Genomic DNA, 25,763 nt, shown 5'->3' on the forward strand with positions numbered 1-25,763 from the left:
ATGAGCACCCCTTTATCCAAAAAGGAAACAAAAATGAATAAGTTCAAATCTTCTAATAAAGGCATGATAATACCCATTCTAATACTGTCATAAAATGAAATTTACTAAAATGTAATGGCAAATTAATAAACATTCTAGTATTGTCATAAAATGAAATTTATTAAAATATAATGGCAAATTAATAAACATTCTAGTATTGTCATAAAATGAAATTTATTAAAATGTAATGGCAAATTAATAAACATTCTAGTATTGTCATAAAATGAAATTTATTAAAATATAATGGCAAATTAATAAACATTCTAATATTGTCATAAAATGAAATTTATTAAAATGTAATGGCAAATTAATAAACATTCTAATACTGTCATAAAATGAAATTTATTAAAATGTAATGGCAAATTAATAAACATTCTAATATTGTCATAAAATGAAATTTACTAAAATGTAATGGCAAATTAATAAACATTCTAATATTGTCATAAAATGAAATTTATTAAAATGTAATGGCGAATTAATAAACATTCTAGTATTGTCATAAAATGAAATTTATTAAAATGTAATGGCAAATTAATAAACATTCTAGTATTGTCATAAAATGAAATTTGTTAAAATGTAATGGCAAATTAATACCCATTCTAATATTGTCATAAAATGAAATTTATTAAAATGTAATGGCAAATTAATACCCATTCTAATATTGTCATAAAATGAAATTTATTAAAATGTAATGGCAAATTAATAAACATTCTAGTATTGTCATAAAATGAAATTTGTTAAAATGTAATGGCAAATTAATACCCATTCTAATATTGTCATAAAATGAAATTTATTAAAATGTAATGGCAAATTAATAAACATTCTAGTATTTTCACAAAATAAAATTTACTAAAATGTAATGGCAAATTAATAAACATTCTAATATTGTCACAAAATGAAATTTATTAAAATGTAATGGCAAATTAATAAACATTCTAATATTGTCATAAAATGAAATTTACTAAAATGTAATGGCAAATTAATAAACATTTTAATATTGTCATAAAATGAAATTTACTAAAATGTAATGGCAAATTAATAAACATTTTAATATTGTCATAAAATGAAATTTATTAAAATGTAATGGCAAATTAATAAACATTCTAATATTGTCACAAAATGAAATTTATTAAAATGTAATGGCAAATTAAAGTTAAGCTTTAATGTGATCTAGAAAAATAAAGTAATAATATTGTAAATGTTTAGGAGCATGGAGGTAATGAAGACAAATTGATATCAGCCACATTAGTATATGGGTTTAATTACTAAATCATGGATGTAATGAAGACAAATTGATATCAACCTCATTAGTCTATGGGTTTAATTACTAAAGCATGGAGGTAATGAAGACAAATTGATATCAACCTCATTAGTCTATGGGTTTAATTACTAAAGCATGGAGGTAATGAAAACAAATTGATATCAACCTCATTAGTCTATGGGTTTAATTACTAAAGCATGGAGGTAATGAAGACAAATTGATATCAACCACCTCATTAGTCTATGGGCTTAATTACTAAAGCAAGGAGGTAATGAAGACAAATTGATATAAACCTCGTTAGTCTATGGGTTTAATTACTAAAGCATGGAGGTAATGAAGACAAATTGATATCAACCACCTCATTAGTCTATGGGCTTAATTACTAAAGCAAGGAGGTAATGAAGACAAATTGATATAAACCTCATTAGTCTATGGGTTTAATTACTAAAGCATGGAGGTAATGAAGACAAATTGATATCAACCTCATTAGTCTATGGGTTTAATTACTAAAGCATGGAGGTAATGAAGATAAATTGATATCAACCTCATTAGTCTATGGGTTTAATTACTAAAGCATGGAGGTAATGAAGACAAATTGATATCAACCTCATTAGTCTATGGGTTTAATTACTAAAGCATGGAGGTAATGAAGACAAATTGATATCAACCACCTCATTAGTCTATGGGCTTAATTACTAAAGCAAGGAGGTAATGAAGACAAATTGATATAAACCTCGTTAGTCTATGGGTTTAATTACTAAAGCATGGAGGTAATGAAGACAAATTGATATCAACCTCATTAGTCTATGGGTTTAATTACTAAAGCATGAAGGTAATGAAGACAAATTGATATCAACCTCATTAGTCTATGGGCTGAATTACTAAAGCATGGAGGTAAAGAAGACAAATTGATATCAGCCTCATCAGTCTATGAGTTTAATTACTAAAGCATGGAGGTAATGAAGACAAATTGATATCAACCTCATCAGTCTATGGGTTTAATTGCTAAAGCATGGAGGTAATGAAGACAAATTGATATCAACCTCATCAGTCTATGGTTTAATTACTAAAGCATAAGCTGGCATCAAGTGTCACTAAATCAAACGGTACACTCCAAAGCTGTATTATCACATGCTCTAAAGTATCACAACAAACAGGATTTTCCACTTAATTTTGGACATGTGCCATCTAGCGGTTGTTTACAGATGTAAAGCTGTAGACAGTAAGGATGCAAATATCTTATAGCACAATTTCCTCTAAAATGTCAACATGTTTTATAAGTTTACACTGGCAAACAATGAACGTCACTTTTTTTTGTAAAGTGCATGCATACAATTATGCTGATCATCATATACAAAACTCTGGTCGAACATGTTATTGGCTTTGATTATGAAATTTATTCTGCATATTGTCTGATGTTTGATGATTATAGATGATATACCTGTGATGACATACACGTCCTTACAAAGTTAAGCGTGCAATTTTATTCCATGGTAGCCAAGATGCACCAAAATTGACAAAATGTTGCTTATGATCGTACTTCTCATACGTAAGTAACAATAACAGTTGAACTGTCTTGAAATAATTAATATTTCAATAATAATCATAATAATATTATTAATTTTAATAATATATGTTTTATATTTTCATTTCTTTGCCCACATTGAGTTTAAAATTCATATAAAGTCAAAAAATAATTGCTTGTAATTTTTAATGCTGTTATTTATGGATTCCACTTTAATTACATTTGTGTGCTCGATTTGATCATTGAATCCTTTGTTTATTGTGGAAATATTCTGCCAGTACAAGCATGGACATTCCTTCTCAGAGGTAAGTTGCAATTTATTGTTTATTATAATACCTGCATGTCACCATACCCAAGTTATACAAATACTGTGATTAGTCCCCCCATGGTACGTTAATCTGGGTCAGCCATTACATGCTGTTTTATCTACATTTTCACACTTTGATTGAAAAAGACTTTTTATAGGAATAGAGAGAGTGAACGTCATAGAAAAGTTACAAATTATAAGTAAGCAGCAATAGCAAAACAGTCTTAAAATGCACCAATAAAAACATTAAGTAACACAATAATACAGCGTTCCAGGCTAAAAGGAAAAAAAGTCATTGCTTCTCAATGAATGATAAAAGTCAAGAGAGAGAGAGAGAGAGAGGATGTACTTACTAATTCAACCCATCCTCCTTCAGTGAGAACTTGATAATTCTGAAAGAGGAGATTTTGAATTTATGTCTTTACAGTTATGGTGTAAAGACTACACCATTAAATGCTTGATTATTGAGATGTATGTACAATGAATCCTTTTCATCAATGTCTAAAAATAACACAATGTGTTGTATGTGAAGGTTTCTCAAAATTATAAAACTAGTAACGCAAGAAATGTTCCCGAAACTCAGTACATGCATAGTACGACATAAATCTGTGATAAAATTATACTGCAAAAATAGATCAGACTCACATCAATGTTTTACTTTCACTACTGTAGATATTCAAAGTGAAATTTCATTTGAATGTACCAGATCTTTTCATATGTTGTTTTGCAGACATTTCAATTTTATTCTTTGCGCCACAGATACTGGATACCAATGTAATTACAGCAACAAAATATTTACTGGAAACATGATAGGAGTGATGATAAATCATAATTTGTGATGTCAAGTTTAAGAAGTAATTTAGTTTTGATACTGATTGACTATTCCTGGATACTGAGTTTTTATATCAATATAGATGAGGCATGACTTACCTCTCACATAAATGACCCGTGATATCTTCAAAACAAGTGTTCACATTATTGTAGTTATATTCCTTTGAAGCAACTCTAATAAATTTTGATATAATCAGTTCATGCCTACTTACTTCAATACATGCACCATTTTCTCTGCCACACAATGAAAGTATGGAATAGTTTTGTTCCCTGTTTAACCATGTGACCAGAACATAGTTGTTGTCTTGCCAAACTACAGATGTGAAATAATAATCCCTGAAAATGAACCAAATGATACACATTTAGCAGTAATGAGAGGAAAACAATTAGCAGTAATGAAATGAAACACCAGCATTATGGAGATGATACACATTTGGCAGAAATGAGATGATACACATTTAGCAGTATGGAGATGATACACTTTTAGCAGTAATGCAATGATACACAATTAGCAGTGTGGAGATGATATACATTTAGCAGTGTGGAGATGATACACGTTTAGCAGTAATGAGATGATACACATTTAGCAGTATGGAGACGATACACATTTAGTAGAAATGAGATGATACACATTTAGCAGTATGGAGATGATACACATTTAGCAGTATGGAGATGATATACATTTAGCAGTATGGAGATGATACACATTTAGCAGTAATGAGATGATACACATTTAGCAGTATGGAGATGATACACATTTAGCAGAAAAGACATGATACACATTTAGCAGTATGGAGATGATACACATTTAGCAGTATGGAGATGATATACATTTAGCAGTATGGAGATGATACACATTTAGCAGTAATGAGATGATACACATTTAGCAGTAATGAGATGATACACATTTAGCAGTGTGGAGATGATACACATTTAGCAGCATGGAGATGACACACATTTAGCAGTATGGAGATGATACACAGTAATGCAATGATACACAATTAGCAGTGTGGAGATGATATACATTTAGCAGTATGGAGATGATACACATTTAGCAATATGGAGATGATACACATTTAGCAATATGGAGATGATACACATTTAGCGGTATGGAGATGATACACATTTAGCAGTAATGAGATGATACACATTTAGCACTGTGGAGATGATACACATTTAGCAGCATGGAGATGATACACATTTAGCAGTATGGAGATGATACACAGTAATGCAATGATATACAATTAGCAGTGTGGAGATGATATACATTTAGCAGTATGGAGATGATATACATTTAGCAATATGGAGATGATACACAATTAGCAGGAATGAGATGATACACATTTAGCAGTATGGAGATGATACACATTTAGCAGTATGGAGATGATACACATTTAGCAGTATAGAGATGATACACATTTAGCAGTATGGAGATGATACACATTTAGCACTATGGAGATGATACACATTTAGCAGTATGGAGATGATACACAATTAGCAGTATGGAGATGATACACAATTAGCAGTATGGAGATGATACACATTTAGCAGTATGGAGATGATACACAATTAGCAATAATGAGACGATACACATTTAACAGTATGGAGATGATACACATTTAGCAGCAATGAGATGATACACATTTATCAGTAATGAGATGATGCACATAATCATATCAGTAAGAAAACATGGATATTCCAGTTTCTTGTCATGTCTATATAACCATGTTAGTATGACAGCATGGATATACTACTTTGTTGTCATGTCTACATAATCATGGATATTCCAGTTTCTTGTCATGTCTATATAACCATGTTAGTATGACAGCATGGATATACTACTTTGTTGTCATGTCTACATAATCATGCTAGTTGGATAACATGGATATTCCAATTTGTTGTCATGTCTATATAATCATGTAAGTTGGATAACATGGATATACCAATTTGTTTTCATGTCTACGTAATCATTTAAGTTGGATAACATGGATATACCAATTTATTGTCATGTCTACATAATCATGTCAGTTGGATAACATGGATATACCAATTTGTTGTCATGTCTACGTAATCAGGTCAGCTCAGGGCTATGGCTAGAACTTGTTGATGTAACAGACATCATCTTGGTCATGTATGATACAGAAATATTGTGTGACAACAATGATAGCTTAATAATTCCTTACCACATGATTCACTGTGCTGAAACACTTATGTATATCTCAAAGAAACATTCTTAGTGCATGATTCACTCTGACAAAACACATATCTACATTTCAAAGTTTCTTTCATACCAAATGGCTCACTGTGATGAAGTGAACACTGATCATATATCTTCTATTATTATTATTTTTATTATTATTATTATTATTATTATTATTATTATTATTATTATTATTATTATACCTATTCTTGAACTCTCCTGGGGGTTCCAGATTGTGTGTCCTCATGTTGTCCAGATTTAGGATTCGTAGCATAAAGGTTGGATTTGTGGATCCCGGCTGGAAGACATAGATCACATATGCAATTTTAGCACAATATAAATAGCACTTCCTGGTTATCGTGCAATTCCTTTAACACATCAGATGCAATTGACTTGTATTTTCTTTAACAGATCAGATGCAATAGATGTGTGTTTTCTTTGACACATTACATGTAAATGATTAGTATTTTCTTTAATAAATAGTGATTGTGCATGATCTATTGTACATTTTGTACCATCTATCATTTCCATAGTGATTGCAAGTGATCTATTGTACATCTTGTACCATGTATCATTTCCATAGAGATTACAAGTGATCCATTGTGCATTTCGTACAGTGTATCATTTCCATAGTGATTGCAAGTGATCTAGTGTACATGTTGTACCATGTATCATTTCCATATTGATTGCGAGTGATCTAGTGTACATTTTGTGCAATGTATCATTTCCATGGTGATTGCATGTGATCTGTTGTACATCTTGTACCATGTATCATTTCCACAGAGATTACAAGTGATCCATTGTGCATTTTGTACAGTGTATCATTTCCATAGTGATTGCAAGTGATCTAGTGTACATGTTGTGCCATGTATCATTTCCATAGTGATTGCAAGTGATCTAGTGTACATTTTGTACCATGTATCATTTCCATATTGATTGTGAGTGATCTAGTGTACATGTTGTACCATGTATCATTTCCATATTGATTGTGAGTGATCTAATGTACATGTTGTACCATGTATCATTTCCATATTGATTGTGATTGATCTAGTGTACATTTTGTACCATGTATCATTTCTATATTGATTGCGCGTGATGTAGTGTACATTTTGTACCGTATATCATTTCCATAGTGATTGCAATAATTTCATTTTCCACTCACACTGTTCTGTCTATGTACCATTTTGAACTGTCCCATGACAGTGCATTAGTTTACTATTGATTTACACTTTTTCTGAATATTCTTCAATGTCTAGTTGTCTCATTAGCAACTGATGTGCACCTTTCTCCAAATGTTTCATACTGATTGCTGACCACTCCAGATGTGTTTATAACTGTACTGTTTCATATTGTATATTCCATATGTCCATTTGCATGCTTACAGTAAGTGTACAATATTCTAATCCTACTGTTTCACTTGTTATGGAAAGAGTTTTAATATTTGCAGTCAGTTGATGTACTTAGAAATGTAGATATCCCAAGTAACATGAAAACACAAAAATAAAACCTAAAACAAACTGACCATATTTTAAAATTAAGAAATTAAAGAGACAGAAGAGAGAAGAAAAACATGACTAAAAGGTATAATGCCAAGATTCTAAACAAGGAACAATTCTATTTCAGTATTATACTGTACCTTTGAATATGCTATTCTTCTGTACAAGTGTAATAATATACATTTGGATATGCTATCTTTCTATACTGGTATAATACTGTACCTTTGGATACGCTTTGCCTCCTTACCACTATAACACTATACCTTTGGATACGCTATTCTTCTGTATAAGTCTAATAATATACATTTGAATATGCTATCTTTCTATAATGGTATAATACTGTACCTTTGGATATGTTTTCCCTCCTTACCACTATAACACTACCTTTGGATATGCTATCCTTCTGGATTGGTATTATATTATTGGCATTGGATTATAATACAGTACCTTTGGATATGATATCCTTCTGGGTTGGTATTATATTATTGGCATTGGATTATAATACAGTACCTTTGGAAATGCTATCCTTCTGGGTTGGTATTATATTATTGGCATTGGATTATAATACAGTACCTTTGGATATGCTATCCTTCTGGGTTGGTATTATATTATTGGCATTGGATTATAATACAGTAACTTTGGATATGCTATCCTTCTGGGTTGTTATTATATTATTGGCATTGGATTATAATACAGTACCTTTGGATATGCTATCCTTCTGGGTTGGTATTATGTTATTGGTATTGGATTATAATACAGTACCTTTGGATATGCTATCCTTCTGGGTTGGTATTATATTATTGGCATTGGATTATAATACAGTACCTTTGGATATGCTATCCTTCTGGGTTGTTATTATATTATTAGCATTGGATTATAATACAGTACCTTTGGATATGCTATCCTTCTGGGTTGGTATTATATTATTGGCATTGGATTATAGTACAGTAACTTTGGATATGCTATCCTTCTGGGTTGGTATTATATTATTGGTATTGGATTATAATAATGTACCTTTGGATATGTTATCCTTCTGGGTTGGTATTATATTATTGGCATTGGATTATAATACAGTACCTTTGGATATGCTATCCTTCTGGGTTGGTATTATATTATTGGCATTGGATTATAATAAAGTACCTTTGGATATGCTATCCTTCTGGGGTGGTATTATATTATTGGCATTGGATTATAATACAGTACCTTTGGATATGCTATCCTTCTGGGTTGGTATTATATTATTGGTATTGGATTATAATACAGTACCTTTGGATATGTTATCCTTCTGGGTTGGTATTATATTATTGGCATTGGATTATAATACAGTACCTTTGGATATGCTATCCTTCTGGGTTGGTATTATATTATTGGCATTGGATTATAGTACAGTAACTTTGGATATGCTATCCTTCTGGGTTGGTATTATATTATTGCCATTGGATTATAATACAGTACCTTTGGATATGCTATCCTTCTGGGTTGTTATTATATTATTGGTATTGGATTATAATACAGTACCTTTGGATATGCTATCCTTCTGGGTTGGTATTATATTATTGGCATTGGATTATAATACAGTACCTTTGGATATGCTATCCTTCTGGGGTGGTATTGTATTATTGGCATTGGATTATAATACAGTACCTTTGGATATGTTATCCTTCTGGGTTGTTATTATATTATTGGCATTGGATTATAATAAAGTACCTTTGGATATGCTATCCTTCTGGGGTGGTATTATATTATTGGCATTGGATTATAATACAGTACCTTTGGATATGCTATCTTCTGGATTGGTATTATATTATTGGCATTGGATTATAATACAGTACCCTTGGATATGCTATCTTCTGGATTGGTATTATATTATTGGCATTTGATTATAATACAGTACCTTTGGATATGCTATCCTTCTGGGGTGGTATTATATTATTGGCATTGGATTATAATACAGTACCTTTGGATATGCTATCTTTCTGGGTTGGTATTATATTATTGGCATTGGATTAAAATACAGTACCTTTGGATATGCTATCTTCTGGGTTGGTATTATATTATTGGTATTGGATTATAATACAGTACCTTTGGATATGCTATCCTTCTGGGGTGGTATTATATTATTGGCATTGGATTATAATACAGTACCTTTGGATATGCTATCCTTCTGGGTTGCTATTATATTATTGGCATTGGATTATAATACAGTACCTTTGGATATGCTATCCTTCTGGATTCCACATATGGATCTTGAGCTTCACCATATATTATGTATTCAAATTTCTTCACACTGGTGTCATTAAACACAGCATACACTATTGAAGTTCCATCTGGAGACCACCAGACAGCATTATCTGAACTAAGAACTTCCTCTGCAATAAATAAATAGATAAATAGATAAAGAAAGAAAGAAAGAAAGAAAGAAAGAAAGAAAGCAATGAAACATTATGGTAATTGATTTATTTTAAGGTCATCTTCATCCCTGTTTTGCATCATAACAATGTATATTTCAAAACCTGGCATTCCTCACATACATTATCCATATCTACGTTCCTTTATCACAAATGTAACAAATTTGAGAAAACATTGACAAGAAATGCTCATGAAAATAATAACTGAAACATAATTGGTAGTGTAACTTTGGTATAGTTAATTAATTTGACACATTAACATAACTTAATGGCATAACATTGGTATGGTGAATTGACAGGGTAACATTGGAATAGTAAATTGACAGTGTAACATTAGAATATGAATTGACAGTGTAACATTGGTATAGTTCATTGACAGTGTACAGTGAATTGACAGTGTAACATTGGAAAAGTGAATTGACAGTGTGACATTGGAATATTGAATTGACAGTGCAACATTTGAACAGTTAATTGACAGTGTATAGTGAATTGACAGTGTAACATTTGAACAGTGAATTGATAGTGTAACATTGGAATAGTGAATTGACAGTGTAACATTAGAATAGTGAATTGACAGTGTACAGTGAATTGACAGTGTAACATTGGAATAGTGAATTGACAGTGTAACATTGGAATATTGAATTGACAGCGTAAAATTGGAATAGTGAATTGACAGTTGACAGTGTAACATTGGAATATTGAATTGACAGTGCAAAATTGTAAGTGATTTGACAGTGTACAGTGAATTGACAGTGTAACATTGGAATATTAAATTGACAGTGTAAAATTGGAATAGTGAATTGACAGTGTAAAATTGGAATTGTGAATTGACAGTTGACAGTGTAACATTGGAATATTGAATTGACAGTGCAAAATTGGAATAGTGATTTGACAGTGTACAGTGAATTGACAGTGTAACATTGGAATATTGAATTGACAGTGTAACATTGGAATATTGAATTGACAGTGCAAAATTGGAATAGTGATTTGACAGTGTACAGTGAATTGACAGTGAAACATTGGAATATTGAATTGACAGTGCAAAATTGGAATAGTGAATTGACAGTGTAAAATTGGAATAGTGAATTGACAGTGTACAGTGAATTGACAGTGTAACATTGGAATAGTGAATTGACAGTGTAACATTGGAATAGTGAATTGACAGTGTAAAATTGGAATTGTGAATTGACAGTTGACAGTGTAACATTGGAATATTGAATTGACAGTGCAAAATTGGAATAGTGATTTGACAGTGTACAGTGAATTGACAGTGTAACATTGGAATAGTGAATTGACAGTGTAACATTGGAATATTGAATTGACAGTGCAAAATTGGAATAGTGAATTGACAGTGTACAGTGAATTGACAGTGTAACATTGGAATATTGAATTGACAGTGTAACATTGGAATAGTGAATTGACAGTGTAAAATTGGAATAGTGAATTGACAGTGTAACATTGGAATAGTGAATTGACAGTGCAAAACTGGAATAGTGATTTGACAGTGTACAGTGAATTGACAGTGTAACATTGGAATAGTGAACTGACAGTGTAAAATTGGAATTATTAATTGATTTTGGACATGATAAATCCTACTTATATTCAGATTTGCAAAAATCCAATGCCATGAAATATGGTAATTATTTGTGAAATTTATTCCATTCTTCTTGGCAACATTTTTTCAAAGTAAAAAGCCTTTACATCACCCTGACCCTGACTATATAAAGCATACCTTATGCTGTGCTTCTATTTATAAACTTGATCTTGCTTTATAATGTGTTATGCATATCTGTATCATGAATTAATTTATAATATAGTTTTATTTAAGTCATTTGAGTTTATGACATTAATATTTTAATTTGTTAATTCAATGGCTGGTTTTTGTTATAGTAAAAGTAGACGTACCATACATAGTGAAATTTCCATTTATAAATAAAGGCCAATTGCTAAGGTCATGGCAGCAACTATTTTGGTCAAAGTAGTTTGAATGGAGGTCATGAAAAGATCATGTGATGCTAGGAGTACATTGGTTATGTAAAGACATTATGCAATCCCTAGTGGTTGAACTGATCAGACAATGACTGTTAACATATTTCACAATATATTATTTCAATGTTCGAGAATCTTTTCTGTGAGTCAGGATTTGTTGATTCGGTGCACACATAGTGACTATGTAGAACAATTAAAGCATCACATTATTATTTGACAGATATGTGCCAGCTTTGCAAGAGTCATGAGAGGAAATTGTGATTTATTTATAATTTGTTCATTTAATAGCAGCATGGAGAAAAACCTTCATTCTAAACAGATAGTAACTTGCAGAATATGTGAAATTATTCAAGGACTTGAATATTTAAATAATTCTGTCAAACATTTAAGGGTTCTTGTTATATTCTACTTTGATGGAATTTACCTTTAGTTAAAACATTTTGCATTTATAACTGCGATTGTTCAGTTTGCTAGTACATTAGCACATAAGCACACCAGAACCTCAGCCTTCATTCAGAATACCTTGGATAATTTCCAGATTAATAGTACATTTTGGACAATGTTCTAGGAATTCATACACTGTAAGTTATTTTAATTATTTTATTTTGTTAGAATATATATTTTAAATAAATGTATAATTTGGCATATTGCATGCTTGTTTTAATCTTGCCTTGTAACATAGTTTAAGCTTCTAGACAGAACAAATATCATTTTAAAAAGTCAGCATAGCAAAGTAAATTTTCCATCATACATGGAACCTAGGAAATATTTATAAACATCAAAAAATGAAAATTTATGATTTACCAATATTTTTAATGCTATCTGAAAATAACATTATTGGAATATTTAAATTACCTTCATAAACCCAATCTGGTATTCCATTGTAAATTTCCTCCGGCACTCCGTCATGGGTAAGTTTAACAGCTGGAGCCTGAGGGTCCTTTTTATAAAACAGATTATTCTGCTGTGCAAAGATCTGCAAGAAAAGTACCTGAGTCATGGTTTTGCAATGATCATGGCCAAACCTGTTTTATAGGTACCTTGTATTTTGCAATCATCTTTCTATTATAGCCTATATTTTAATACCGATACAGATTAAATTCTTATGTAAACAAACATCAATTAAACAGCATCTTTAAAGGCATTGTTTTGCACCTATAAATGGTGGCAGAATTTGACAAAATGACCTTAATGGTTTTAATTGCTCTTTTCCACTCCTTCTTTATTTTACATGCTGCATTAAAGGGAAATAACTCCTTAATTGTCATACGTTACTTTACAAACCTGATTTTGCCTTATATCATCTGGATGTGTTGTAGTTCTTTATTTTCATGATGTCTTGTGTCTTGGACTTTTGTCTCAAAAATATTTGATTTAAAAGGAAGCAATAAAAAGTACCATTTATGATCATTTATAATGCTGGCAGACATGGGTCTATGCAGTGTGTTAAGACTAATCAGCAAGACAAACTACACAGACCCATAGCATGATGTACTGGCAGACATGGTTCTATGCAGTGTCTTAGGACTACTCAGCAAGACAAACTACACAGACCCATAGCATGATGTACTGGCAGACATGGTTCTATGCAGTGTGTTAGGACTACTCAGCAAGACAAACTACACAGACCCATAGCATGGTGTACTGGCAGACATGGTTCTATGCAGTGTCTTAGGACTAATCAGCAAGACAAGCTACACAGACCCATAGCATGATGTACTGGCAGACATGGTTCTATGCAGTGTGTTAGGACTAATCAGCAAGACAAGCTACACAGACCCATAGCATGATGTACTGGCAGACATGGTTCTATGCAGTGTGTTAGGACTAATCAGCAAGACAAGCTACACAGACCCATAGCATGATGCACTGGCAGACATGGGTCTATGCAGTGTGTTAGGACTACTCAGCAAGACAAACTACACAGACACATAGCATGATGTACTGGCAGACATGGGTCTATGCAGTGTGTTAGGACTAATCAGCAAGACAAGCTACACAGACCCATAGCATGATGCACTGGCAGACATGGTTCTATGCAGTGTGTTAGGACTAATCAGCAAGACAAGCTACACAGACCCATAGCATGATGCACTGGCAGACATGGTTCTATGCATTGTGTTAGGACTAATCAGCAAGACAAACTACACAGACCCATAGCATGATGCACTGGCAGACATGGTTCTATGCAGTGTGTTAGGACTAATCAGCAAGACAAGCTACACAGACCCATAGCATGATGCACTGGCAGACATGGTTCTATGCAGTGTGTTAGGACTACTCAGCAAGACAAACTACACAGACCCATAGCATGATGCACTGGCAGACATGGTTCTATGCAGTGTGTTAGGACTAATCAGCAAGACAAGCTACACAGACCCATAGCATGATGTACTGGCAGACATGGGTCTATGCAGTGTGTTAGGACTAATCAGCAAGACAAACTACACAGATCCATAGTATGATGCACTGGCAGACATGGTTCTATGCAGTGTGTTAGGGCTAATCAGCAGGACAAATAACACAGACCCAACCTGCAAGCACAAGATGTTACAACATATAAATATCAATACTGTTAGACTTATAATGAATATATACCATTACAAAGAAATTTGATTCACGACTAATCCACTGCAGAAAATAAATTATTTGCAAATGGACCTAATTAGAAAGACAATAATGTTCTTTATAAAATCAAAATAATAAAAAACATTGTTGATAGAAATACACAAACAAAAGGGCATTGTTGATATAATAAAGTGAGGCATGCTTTAGAATGAACATTACATAATTTATGTTCTGTGATGAACTTACAAGAGAATGTCCGTTTGGGCCCCAACCCACATATTGTAACTGAGCTCCCTCTTCGCCGTTTAAGTCCTCGAGCAGTCTTTTAAAAAAATGAAGGTAAAAATGTATGTCATGCTAAAAGCAAGTACCTGTTCAAACTGTTCAAGATGAAACTAATAAGTTTTGATCAAAGTATTTACTAAATTCTTCAATTATGTCTCTTGTTTTATATATATATATATATATATATATATATATATATATATATATATATATATATATATATATATATATATATATATATATATATATATATATAATGTGTGTGTGTTTGTGTTTGTGTATGTATGTGCTTAAATTTTGTCCTGGATTGAGAGTTGTGGAGCTTTGCCTACCTGACATTTGTCATGGTTTTAAGTAATAAACAAGATGTTTACTAAAGTCTGAGTTCAAGGTCAGTCTTGCTAACAGTTAAACTTGGTTTTTCATTTGAATCTATTGTTTCATTCGACAAGTGCATATTTGTATACACAAAGATATGGTAAACAATTATTCATTCCTGTTTGATATCTGTCTTTGGGAATCTATGATCAGAGTTTGCAGTTTTGTTCAGACATAATTGTAGAATAGACTATTAAATTAAATTATTCATTGGAATTACAAAGTGTACTTTGACATTTTAGACTAAACAACTAGTTTGGGGTTATTGAGAACTCATTATTAATTATATCATCAGGAATTTCAAGAGTATTAGTACACTTGGACATTCAAGAGTATTAGTACACTAGGAGATTCAAGAGTATTAGTACACTAGGAGATTCAAGAGTATTAGTACACTAGGACATTCAAGAGTATTAGTACACTAGGAGATTCAAGAGTATTAGTACACTAGGAGATTCAAGAGTATTAGTACACTAGGAGATTCAAGAGTATTAGTACACTTGGACATTCAAGAGTATTAGTACACTAGGACATTCAAGAGTATTAGTACACTAGGACATTCAAGAGTATTAGTACACTAGGATATTCAAGAGTATTAGTACACTAGGACATTCAAGAGTATTAGTACACTAGGACATTCAAGAGTATTAGTACACTGGGATATTCAAGAGTATTAGTACACTGGGATATTCAAGAGTATTAGTACACCTAAGGACATTCAAGAGTATTAGTACACTTGGACATTCAAGAGTATTAGTACACTAGGACATTCAAGAGTATTAGTACACTAGGACATTCAAGAGTATTAGTACACTAGGACATTCAAGAGTTTTAGTACACTTGGACATTCAAGAGTATTAGTACACTAGGATATTCAAGAGTATTAGTACACTGGGATATTCAAGAGTATTAGTACACTAGGACATTCAAGAGTATTAGTACACTAGGACATTCAAGAGTACTAGTACACTGGGATAATCAAGAGTATTAGTACACTGGGATATTCAAGAGTATTAGTACACCTAAGGACATTCAAGAGTATTAGTACACTTGGACATTCAAGAGTATTAGTACACTAGGACATTCAAGAGTATTAGTACACTAGGACATTCAAGAGTATTAGTACACTGGGATATTCAAGAGTATTAGTACACTAGGACATTCAAGAGTATTAGTACACTAGGATATTCAAGAGTATTAGTACACTAGGACATTCAAGAGTATTAGTACACTGGGATATTCAAGAGTATTAGTACACTAGGACATTCAAGAGTATTAGTACACTAGGATATTCAAGAGCATAGTACACTAGGACATTCAAGAGTATTAGTACACTGGGATATTCAAGAGTATTAGTACACTAGGACATTCAAGAGTATTAGTACACTAGGAGATTCAAGAGTATTAGTACACTAGGATATTCAAGAGTATTAGTACACTAGGATATTCAAGAGTATTAGTACACTAGGACATTCAAGAGTATTAGTACACTAGGACATTCAAGAGTATTAGTACACTAGGACATTCAAGAGTATTAGTACACTAGGACATTCAAGAGTATTAGTACACTGGGATATTCAAGAGTATTAGTACACTAGGACATTCAAGAGTATTAGTACACTAGGATATTCAAGTGTATTAGTACACTAGGACATTCAAGAGTATTAGTACACTGGGATATTCAAGAGCATTAGTACACTAGGATATTCAAGTGTATTAGTACACCTAAGGATATTCAAGACTACTTCAATTCATCCAGAACATATTCTATACTTGAGGACTTGTGATATGTCATTTGAGATTATTTGGGATTTGTTAACAATACTGTCAGTGTCTCTTATAACAATACTGTCAGTGTCTCTTATAACAATATTGTCAGTGTCTCTTATAACAATATTGTCAGTGTCTCTTATAACAATATTGTCAGTGTCTCATATATTTTCACCTCTTAACATGGAGAAGTAAATTATTTGTTGATTTTACTAAACATTGTTGGTTTCACTTCTTTCTGTTACATAGTTTAAGACCTAGATTTTCAACACTGTTCCAATAATCATCCACCAATAACCAATCATGACAATAACATTCCAACACTACTCTTTCATTCCAATAAAATTCCAACAGTATCCCATTATGCCAATAACATCCCAACAATGGCCCATTATGCCAATAAAATTCCAACAGCATCCCATTGTACCAATAACATCACAACACTAGCCCATTATGCTAGTAACATCCCAACATGTGCCCATTATGCCAATGAAATTCCAACACTAGTCCATTGTGCCAATGAAATTCCAACACTAGTCCATTGTGCCAATGAAATTCCAACACTAGTCCATTATGCCAATGAAATTCCAACACTAGTCCATTGTGCCAATGAAATTCCAACACTAGTCCATTATGCCAATGAAATTCCAACACTAGTCCATTGTGCCAATGAAATTCCAACACTAGTCCATTGTGCCAATGAAATTCCAACACTAGTCCATTATGCCAATGAAATTCCAACACTAGTCCATTATGCCAATGAAATTCCAACACTAGTCCATTATGCCAATGAAATTCCAACACTAGTCCATTGTGCCAATAGAATACCATCACAAGCCATTATGCTTATACAGTACATTCCAACTATAACACATTATGCCGGTAACATTTGAACACTGGACTATAACATTCCAACACTAGCAAATAGCATTCAAACACTAGCCCATTTTGCAATTAGTTTGAATAAAAACAATGTACTATAAAAAAAAGGAAAATCAGATGACGTCATTTCTATGATGTTTGCATCATCCTAAACTTGAATTGTATTGATATTTTCAGTGTAAGTGACATAAATTTTGAAGTGTATTGACATTTTCAGTTAAAGTGCCATAAATATTGAAGTGTATTGACATTTTCAGTTAAAGTGCCATAAATATTGAAGCGTATTGCCATTTTCAGTGAAAGTGACAAATATTGAAATGTATTGACATTTTCAATGAAAGTGCCATAAATATTGAAGTGTATTGACATTTTCAGTGAAAGTGACATAAATATTGAAGTGTATTGCCATTTTCAGTGAAAGTGACATAAATATTGAAGTGTATTGCCATTTTCAGTGAAAGTGACATAAATATTGAAGTGTATTGACATTTTCAGTGAAAGTGACATAAATATTGAAGTGTATTGACATTTTCAGTGAAAGTGACATAAATATTGAAGTGCATTGACATTTTCAGTGAAAGTGACATAAATATTGAAGTGTATTGACATTTTCAATGAAAGTGACATAAATATTGAAGTGTATTGACATTTTCAGTGAAAGTGACATAAATATTGAAGTGTATTGACATTTTCAGTGAAAGTGACATAAATATTGAAGTGTATTGACATTTTCAGTGAAAGTGACATAAATATTGAAGTATATTGACATTTTCAGTGAAAGTGACATAAATATTGAAGTATATTGACATTTTCAGTGAAAGTGACATAAATATTGAAGTGTATTGACATTTTCAGTGAAAGTGACAAATATTGAAGTGTATTGACATTTTCAGTGCAAGTGACATAAATATTAATGTAATGATGTTGATAGAAGATCTCAAATGGGTAAAGATTTAATATTGAATTTATTGAACAAGTTTCATAAATATTAAATCATTACCCATCTGAGATTTTTTTTATCACAGTTTTTATTTCATTGGAAATTATTTAGATGGTAAGAAGAACAAATGATTTCATTCATTCTGACAGACATTGCACCTTTCATTTGTTGTGCGTACATAATTTTCCCAACCAAAGTTGAACTAGTATTGACATTTAAAAGTAGATTATACTTTTTATACAGCATATAAATTACAAGAAAAAGCATCGTTCCAATTAAACAGAACATTTTACAAAATCATATTCATCATATGAAGTCCAATGTGCGTAATGTTGCATTGTTGATGCACTATCTGCTAGATTAGAGTTGAGGATCCATGTTTACCTAACCTCAAGGGTCACCATTACAGCTAAACATTACATTGTAGCGATAATCGTGTGGAAATATAGTTTACTGTAATGTATGTATGACCAGATATTTACAGTGTTTGTTTTGAAACAGTAGACAACAAAATATGCAACAGAAGTTCATTTTGGACTCAGAATTGCATGACATATTTACACGTAAATATGAAGTGGTTGGACAAACTTCTGTCAGTTTGGAGACCGGTTTATGTCCACATTTTTCTGCAAGTTAACATTTGAACCAAGCTTGTATATAAGGTGGATTCCATGCTACAGATATACCAGCTCCCTCAACCCCCACCCCACACAAGCAATACCCATAGTTTTACTTGCTGTTATTATTGTTTTTGTCTTATGGTTTTAGCCATTCTTCATGTTATGATATGCTATACAAGATATAACAAACCCCTGTGGGTGTAAATTAGCCATATTGAAACAGACAATACCATTTTGCCCCAATTCCCTTTTGCAACTCGATTTGGAAAGGGCAGTCCAAAATGTTCATTGAAAATAACAAAATCCAGAAGGCGGGGTTAAAAAGTTTCCTCATGATTGGAGCCAATCAGTAAACAGAATATTGCACACTAATTTTATGGGCTTATTTTGACCAATCAGAATCACATAAATTGATATGTTCACATGTTATAATGATATCCAAAATGTGAAACTGCACACACTATAGGCAAAGTGTACCAACTATGTGATAAAATTGTATATGTGATAAAATTGTATATGTGATAAGATAAAATTCTATATGTGATAAAATTGCATATGTGATAAAATTATATATGATAAAATTGTATATGTGATATCACCATCCAGATATCTACATTCTCAATCAACTTATGAAGGCAAATTAGACAAACATTTGAAAAATCAGAATCAAACACAGACACACACACACACACACACACACCCTCAGACACACACACTATCATATACACAAACACATCACACACAACATTGGGAAGATATTTCTCAAATTGAATAATAGGCCACTTACTAAATGCAGCTGTCATAATATAAAGCATTCATATAAACCTTTATAGCTGCATTGATTATTTTCGTGAAAATGGACCCTTCTTAATTTCTAAACAAAAAAATTCTTGATTTATTGTTATATATAAAAAGGGGTTTAATAATTTGAAATCGAAATAATTATGTGCATTAGGTGTATGGGTCATATTGTGTAGTATGTGGCATGGAATACCTTTGTATGGCTAGGAAATTCACACTGATAAGTCATACGAAAGTGAAGCATCAAAAAACATGCAATTGTGTTATCAGACACTTGTGAATGCTCAGTCATTAGTTGATTAGAGGAAACTGATTTATTATATTTGAGAGTTTAAGAACCCCTTAGTTGATATCAGCTGTTTGTCTTGAGGTCCTTGGAAACGGGAAATATCAACCTGAAAATGGCACCATACAGGACTGGTGTTGTTTATTTTCATTTGGTAGTAAGGTTCTCTTAAGAAACCTTGCCTGTTACAATACTTACCTAGTATTCACATTGTATATTTTATATTTGGCTACTGTGGAATGTCTGTAGATCTAGAAGAAAATAGAGGTAAAATGGAATTAAAACTTAACTGAATTTATTTGGTAGTGCATTTTGAATAAAGTAAATGCAAAACAAACCTACAAATCAAAACAGTTACTGCACAGTGTAGAGCACATTTCAAGACAAGTTAGGTGTAACTGTGCAGTAAGTGAAGAGTTAGTTATAGCAGTCAGAACTTATATATGTGCTGGAACTTCAAGACTTGCACCTCTTTCTCATGTACTGCACAAAACACCTTGGCTCTATGAAGTCACAATAGACAGACAGACAGACAGACAGACAGATAGATAGATAGATAATGTTATTTGACTCATTGTGCCGGTCTATAAGAAGTTGTCCTCTGACTCAATCTAATGGTCTACAATAAGAAGTTATCATTTGACTCAATGTCTAACAATCTATAAAAAGAAGTTGTCATTTAACTCTGTGTAACAGTCTATAAAAAGAAGTTGTCATTTAACTCCGTGTAACAGTCTATAAAAGAAGTTGTCATTTGACTCAATGTAATAGTCTATGTAACAACTGCTGTGTCCTGGCAGAAATATATGTATCATTAGTCATTTGCATACTTACTTGATGAACATCATAGGAAAGTAGTACATACTGTTTATCTGCTGATATTTTGAAATTATGTGCATCCAATTCGCTCTGAAAATAATAAATGCGAATCAAAGAATTACTAGTACTGAATAATCCTGATTAGTTAGAACAAGTTAATGATCTGCAAAAAGAATTAATATAGAATTTATTTCTCAGGTTTTTGCACATGATACACATAAACACACAATCTTGCCTTACTGAAGAAGGAGAAGAACTAGAAGAAAATGAAAGAAAGGAAAGAAAGAAACAACTCAAAAGAAATGTCAAGATCAAAGCATGGTCTTTGAAATGAAACACTAGTTGTTACGAACGACTGCTTGCTGTCTTCTGACCAGGAATTTTTTACCTTGTACCTGGAGAAGGAGTCTAGCATTGGCATCAAATTTTCAAAGATTTCAATTAGGAGTCCATGGGGTCTTTCAATTATCTGACTGTGAAGAGTGGCTGGTAGGAATAATTTTTGAATTGAAAAGACCAACTCTCCACCAACCATCAAAGTTCCTATTTAAATAAACATGGCCAGGAATCATGGGATATCCAAAATAAAGCTTCAAATGCTGCACTATATTTACGAAAGGGGTAAATCACATTATTACTAACACAAATAAGTATAATGTTTATGGGGAAATGTATGTATGTATGTATGTATGTATGTATGTACATGTATGTATGTATGCATGCAATTATGTACATATGTATGCATTTATTTGTATCTCTCTCTCTCTCTCTCTCTCTCTCTCTCTCTCTCTCTCTCTCTCTATATATATATATATATATATATATATATATATATATATATATATATATATATATATATATAAAGTATACATGCATGTATTTATGCATGTATACATCTTTCCATGCTCTGTTAAGAAATAAAGATATTTGCTCAGGTTGATTTTATTATTGATCAAACTTCTACTTATTCATTTTAAGTTATTCCTGGTTTGAAAAATAATTTTAAATTTTGTCTTGGATTAAGAGATTACATCTTCAACATACGTAAAATTTTGTAAATTAAAGATAGGTCTTCTGTGACAGTAATGCATCCTTTCATTCACATATAATATTAAAGGCAAATATTTTAGAGTAGAGAATTTGGAAAATGTTGCTGTGTCATTTAAAGTGAATCCTATACTTTCAAACATCATGGAGTATCCTGGCATAGTTTTGAAAATGTTCTTACAGCATTTTAAGTGGAATTTCATACTTTCAAAGGAAAACTCTTGTTATGAACTGACATCTGCCTATTAGCTTGAATACCTTAAACTATTGTAGCAACATTGTAACAACAAATATACTCAGAAAGGTTGTTATTAGGACAGATGTACCCAGAAAGGTTTTTATTAGGACAGATGTACTCAGAAGGTTTTTATTAGGACAGAAGTACTCAGAAACATTTTTATTGGGACAGATGTACTCAGAAAGGTTTTAATGGGATAGATGCACTGAGAAAGGTTTTCATTGGGACAGATGCACTGAGAAAGGTTTTTATTAGGACATATACTGAGGAAGGTTTTTATTAGGACAGATGTACTGAGAAATGTTTTATTGGGACAGATGTACTCAGAAAGGTTTTTATTAGGACAGATGTACTCAGAAAGGTTTTTATCAGGACAGATGTACTCAGAAAGGCTTTATTGGGATAGATGTACTGAGAAAGGTTTTTATCAGGACAGATGTACTGAGAAAGGCTTTATTGGGATAGATGTACTGAGAAAGGCTTTTATTAGGACAGATGTACTCAGAAAGGTTTTCATTGGGACAGATGTACTCAGAAAGGTTTTCATTGGGACAGATGTACTCAGAAAGGTTTTTGTTGGGACAGATGTACTCAGAAAGGTTTTCATTGGGACAGATGTACTTAGAAAGGTTCTTATTGGGACAGATGTATTCAGAAAGGTTTTCATTGGGACAGATGTACTCAGAAAGGTTTTTGTTGGGACAGATGTACTCAGAAAGGTTTTCATTGGGACAGATGTACTCAGAAAGGTTTTTATTAGGACATGTACTCAGAAAGGTTTTTATTAGGACATGTACTCAGAAAGGTTTTTATTAGGACAGATGTGCTCAGTAAGGTTTTTATTAGGACAGATGTATTCAGAAAGGTTTTTGTTTGGACAGATGTATTCAGAAAGGTTTTTGTTTGGACAGATGTACTTAGACAGGATTTTGTGCTTTATTGAGACTCATTCTTACTATACAGCTGAATCTGCCTCTGGTGCTGGATCTTGGCAAATCTTTCATACCTATGCCCTTTGGACAATTTCTTTTGGCATAAACGCTTGTATTGCTGAATTTCACAAGGGAAATCACTTAAAAAATTGAATTTCCTCTGGGAAATACAACCCCTTGTTTAGCTTAGCCAAATTGTATTACATTCTGTCAAAATTTTAACATTCCCATAGGAGTCAGACTAATTCTCTCTTGACCACCTTTATTAATAACTATTCTGGAAAATACAATTTTATGACACCTACTTCAAATGGTCCAAGATTCCCCAATATTTTGCTCTGGCTTGTCTCAACTTTGGCATTTTTCATGACTTTACCTTATGTTAACATATCTATTTGACTGCTATCTGACAGACTCTAATTAAAATTCACTCATGCCTCGATACAAGAAAGGTTCAGCATGGTAAGCTAAAAATTTATTGTGAGCCTAGCTGATAAATCAATCTTAAAGGTTACGTGTCAGGCAGACCTTGACAGAATGTGCTGCAAAAATATGTGCAAAATTCTGCACCACTATATTTTTCAATCTTTTTTGGTGCTTAGAATTTATTTTATTTGAAAACTTTCCAAGGCACACTAACCGATCATATTAAATTATCAACCCCTGAATAGGTTTATATATGGTGAATACTTTTGTGGCATTTCTGGAGAGACAAGAATATCTGTCTGAAAACTAAAATCAGACTATTGTGAGCTCTAGTCATCTTAGTCTTTTTGTACTCATGTGAAGCACGGACCCTGACTGCAGAATTACAACGAAGAATCCAATCACTTGAAATGAGATGCTACAGAACCATCCTTGGCATCTCTTACATGGACCACATCACAAATGAAGAAGTGCGTAACACCATCAGGCGCGAAGTAGGCCAATATGAGGACCTCCTCACCACCGTCAAAAAGAGAAAGCTGAAATGGTATGGCCATGTCACTAGAGCCAACAGTCTATCCACAACAGTCCTGCAGGGCAGCATCCAGGGTGGCAGAAGGAGAGGTAGACAGAGAAAAAAGTGGACTGACAACATCACAGAATGAACCAGGAAAAGTTTTGCGGAGACACAGGCATTGGCACATGATCGAGACAAGTGGAGGGAACTGGTCAGATGTTCAGCAGCACAGTGCCTCAATGACCAAACTAGGTCATGAGACTGATGATGATGGTGATTTGTGGTATTGCATCTAGAGATGAAACATCCAATGTGTGCCAAATTAGTTGCAAATGTGGAGCAATACATTATTTTTTTTTAGATTTTCGTTGTGAACTAACAAAAATAAGGTCTAATTATTACTTACAAATGTGGAATTATCCATAAGGATGGACGTGGTGTTAGTTGAACAATTATACTCTATGACTGCTCCTTCGCTATTCCTGTAGACAAATGTATCTTCCCCTGAAGCACAGATGGAGTATTTCCTGTTATATACAAAACAGGCTAGGCTTGGATAAAATAAAATGAAAATATAAAAACAACAGAAGATATTATAACAGACCAAAATGAAAAATTAATATAATAGTAAGACAAGGATACATACATACATGTACACATGCATATATACATGCATACATTGAATGTCAACATGTATGTTTATGTCTTTGTATGCTTTATTAAGATTTATTGTCTTTATATCTTTTTATTTATATTATACTTTTATGTTTGGTACAATATTTTAAATATTATATAACTTATACTGGATATACTAATTTTTTGATGCACTGCATTCTTATATATCTTATACTGGATATTTGAATTATACTGTGTGATGTGTACTTTTATATTATACTGGATATGTGAATTATACTGTGTGATGCATACTTTTATATTATATTGGATACGTGAATTATACTGTGTGATGTGTACTCTTATATTATACTGGATATTTGAATTATACTGTGTGATGTGTACTTTTATATTATACTGGATATTTGAATTATACTGTGTGATGTGTACTTTTATATTATACTGGATATTTGAATTATACTGTGTGATGTGTACTTTTATATTATACTGGATATTTGAATTATACTGTGTGATGTGTACTTTTATATTATACTGGATATTTGAATTATACTGTGTGATGTGTACT

The 25,763-nt window shown here is 32.3% G+C and overlaps 1 protein-coding gene across 1 annotated transcript in view; it reads right to left on the reverse strand.

Moving 5' to 3' along the window:
• The window catches only part of LOC149789677 (dipeptidyl peptidase 4-like), an 85,338-nt gene that overhangs the window by 34,429 nt on the left and 25,146 nt on the right, over positions 1-25,763 (reverse strand). Inside the window, exons 4-12 of the mRNA XM_089971693.1 lie at positions 24,972-25,069; positions 21,421-21,495; positions 20,785-20,837; positions 14,871-14,946; positions 12,912-13,032; positions 9,868-10,028; positions 6,367-6,461; positions 4,176-4,299; positions 3,486-3,524 (exon numbers count right to left, since the gene is read on the reverse strand). Coding sequence (XP_089827819.1) covers positions 3,486-3,524; positions 4,176-4,299; positions 6,367-6,461; positions 9,868-10,028; positions 12,912-13,032; positions 14,871-14,946; positions 20,785-20,837; positions 21,421-21,495; positions 24,972-25,069 — 842 coding nt within the window. The remainder of the gene's footprint in view (positions 1-3,485; positions 3,525-4,175; positions 4,300-6,366; positions 6,462-9,867; positions 10,029-12,911; positions 13,033-14,870; positions 14,947-20,784; positions 20,838-21,420; positions 21,496-24,971; positions 25,070-25,763) is intronic.

The sequence above is a fragment of the Sinohyriopsis cumingii genome, chromosome 10 (assembly GCF_028554795.1).
Source record: "Sinohyriopsis cumingii isolate HCF-2022 chromosome 10, ASM2855479v2, whole genome shotgun sequence".
Taxonomy (NCBI): Eukaryota; Metazoa; Mollusca; class Bivalvia; order Unionida; family Unionidae; genus Sinohyriopsis; species Sinohyriopsis cumingii.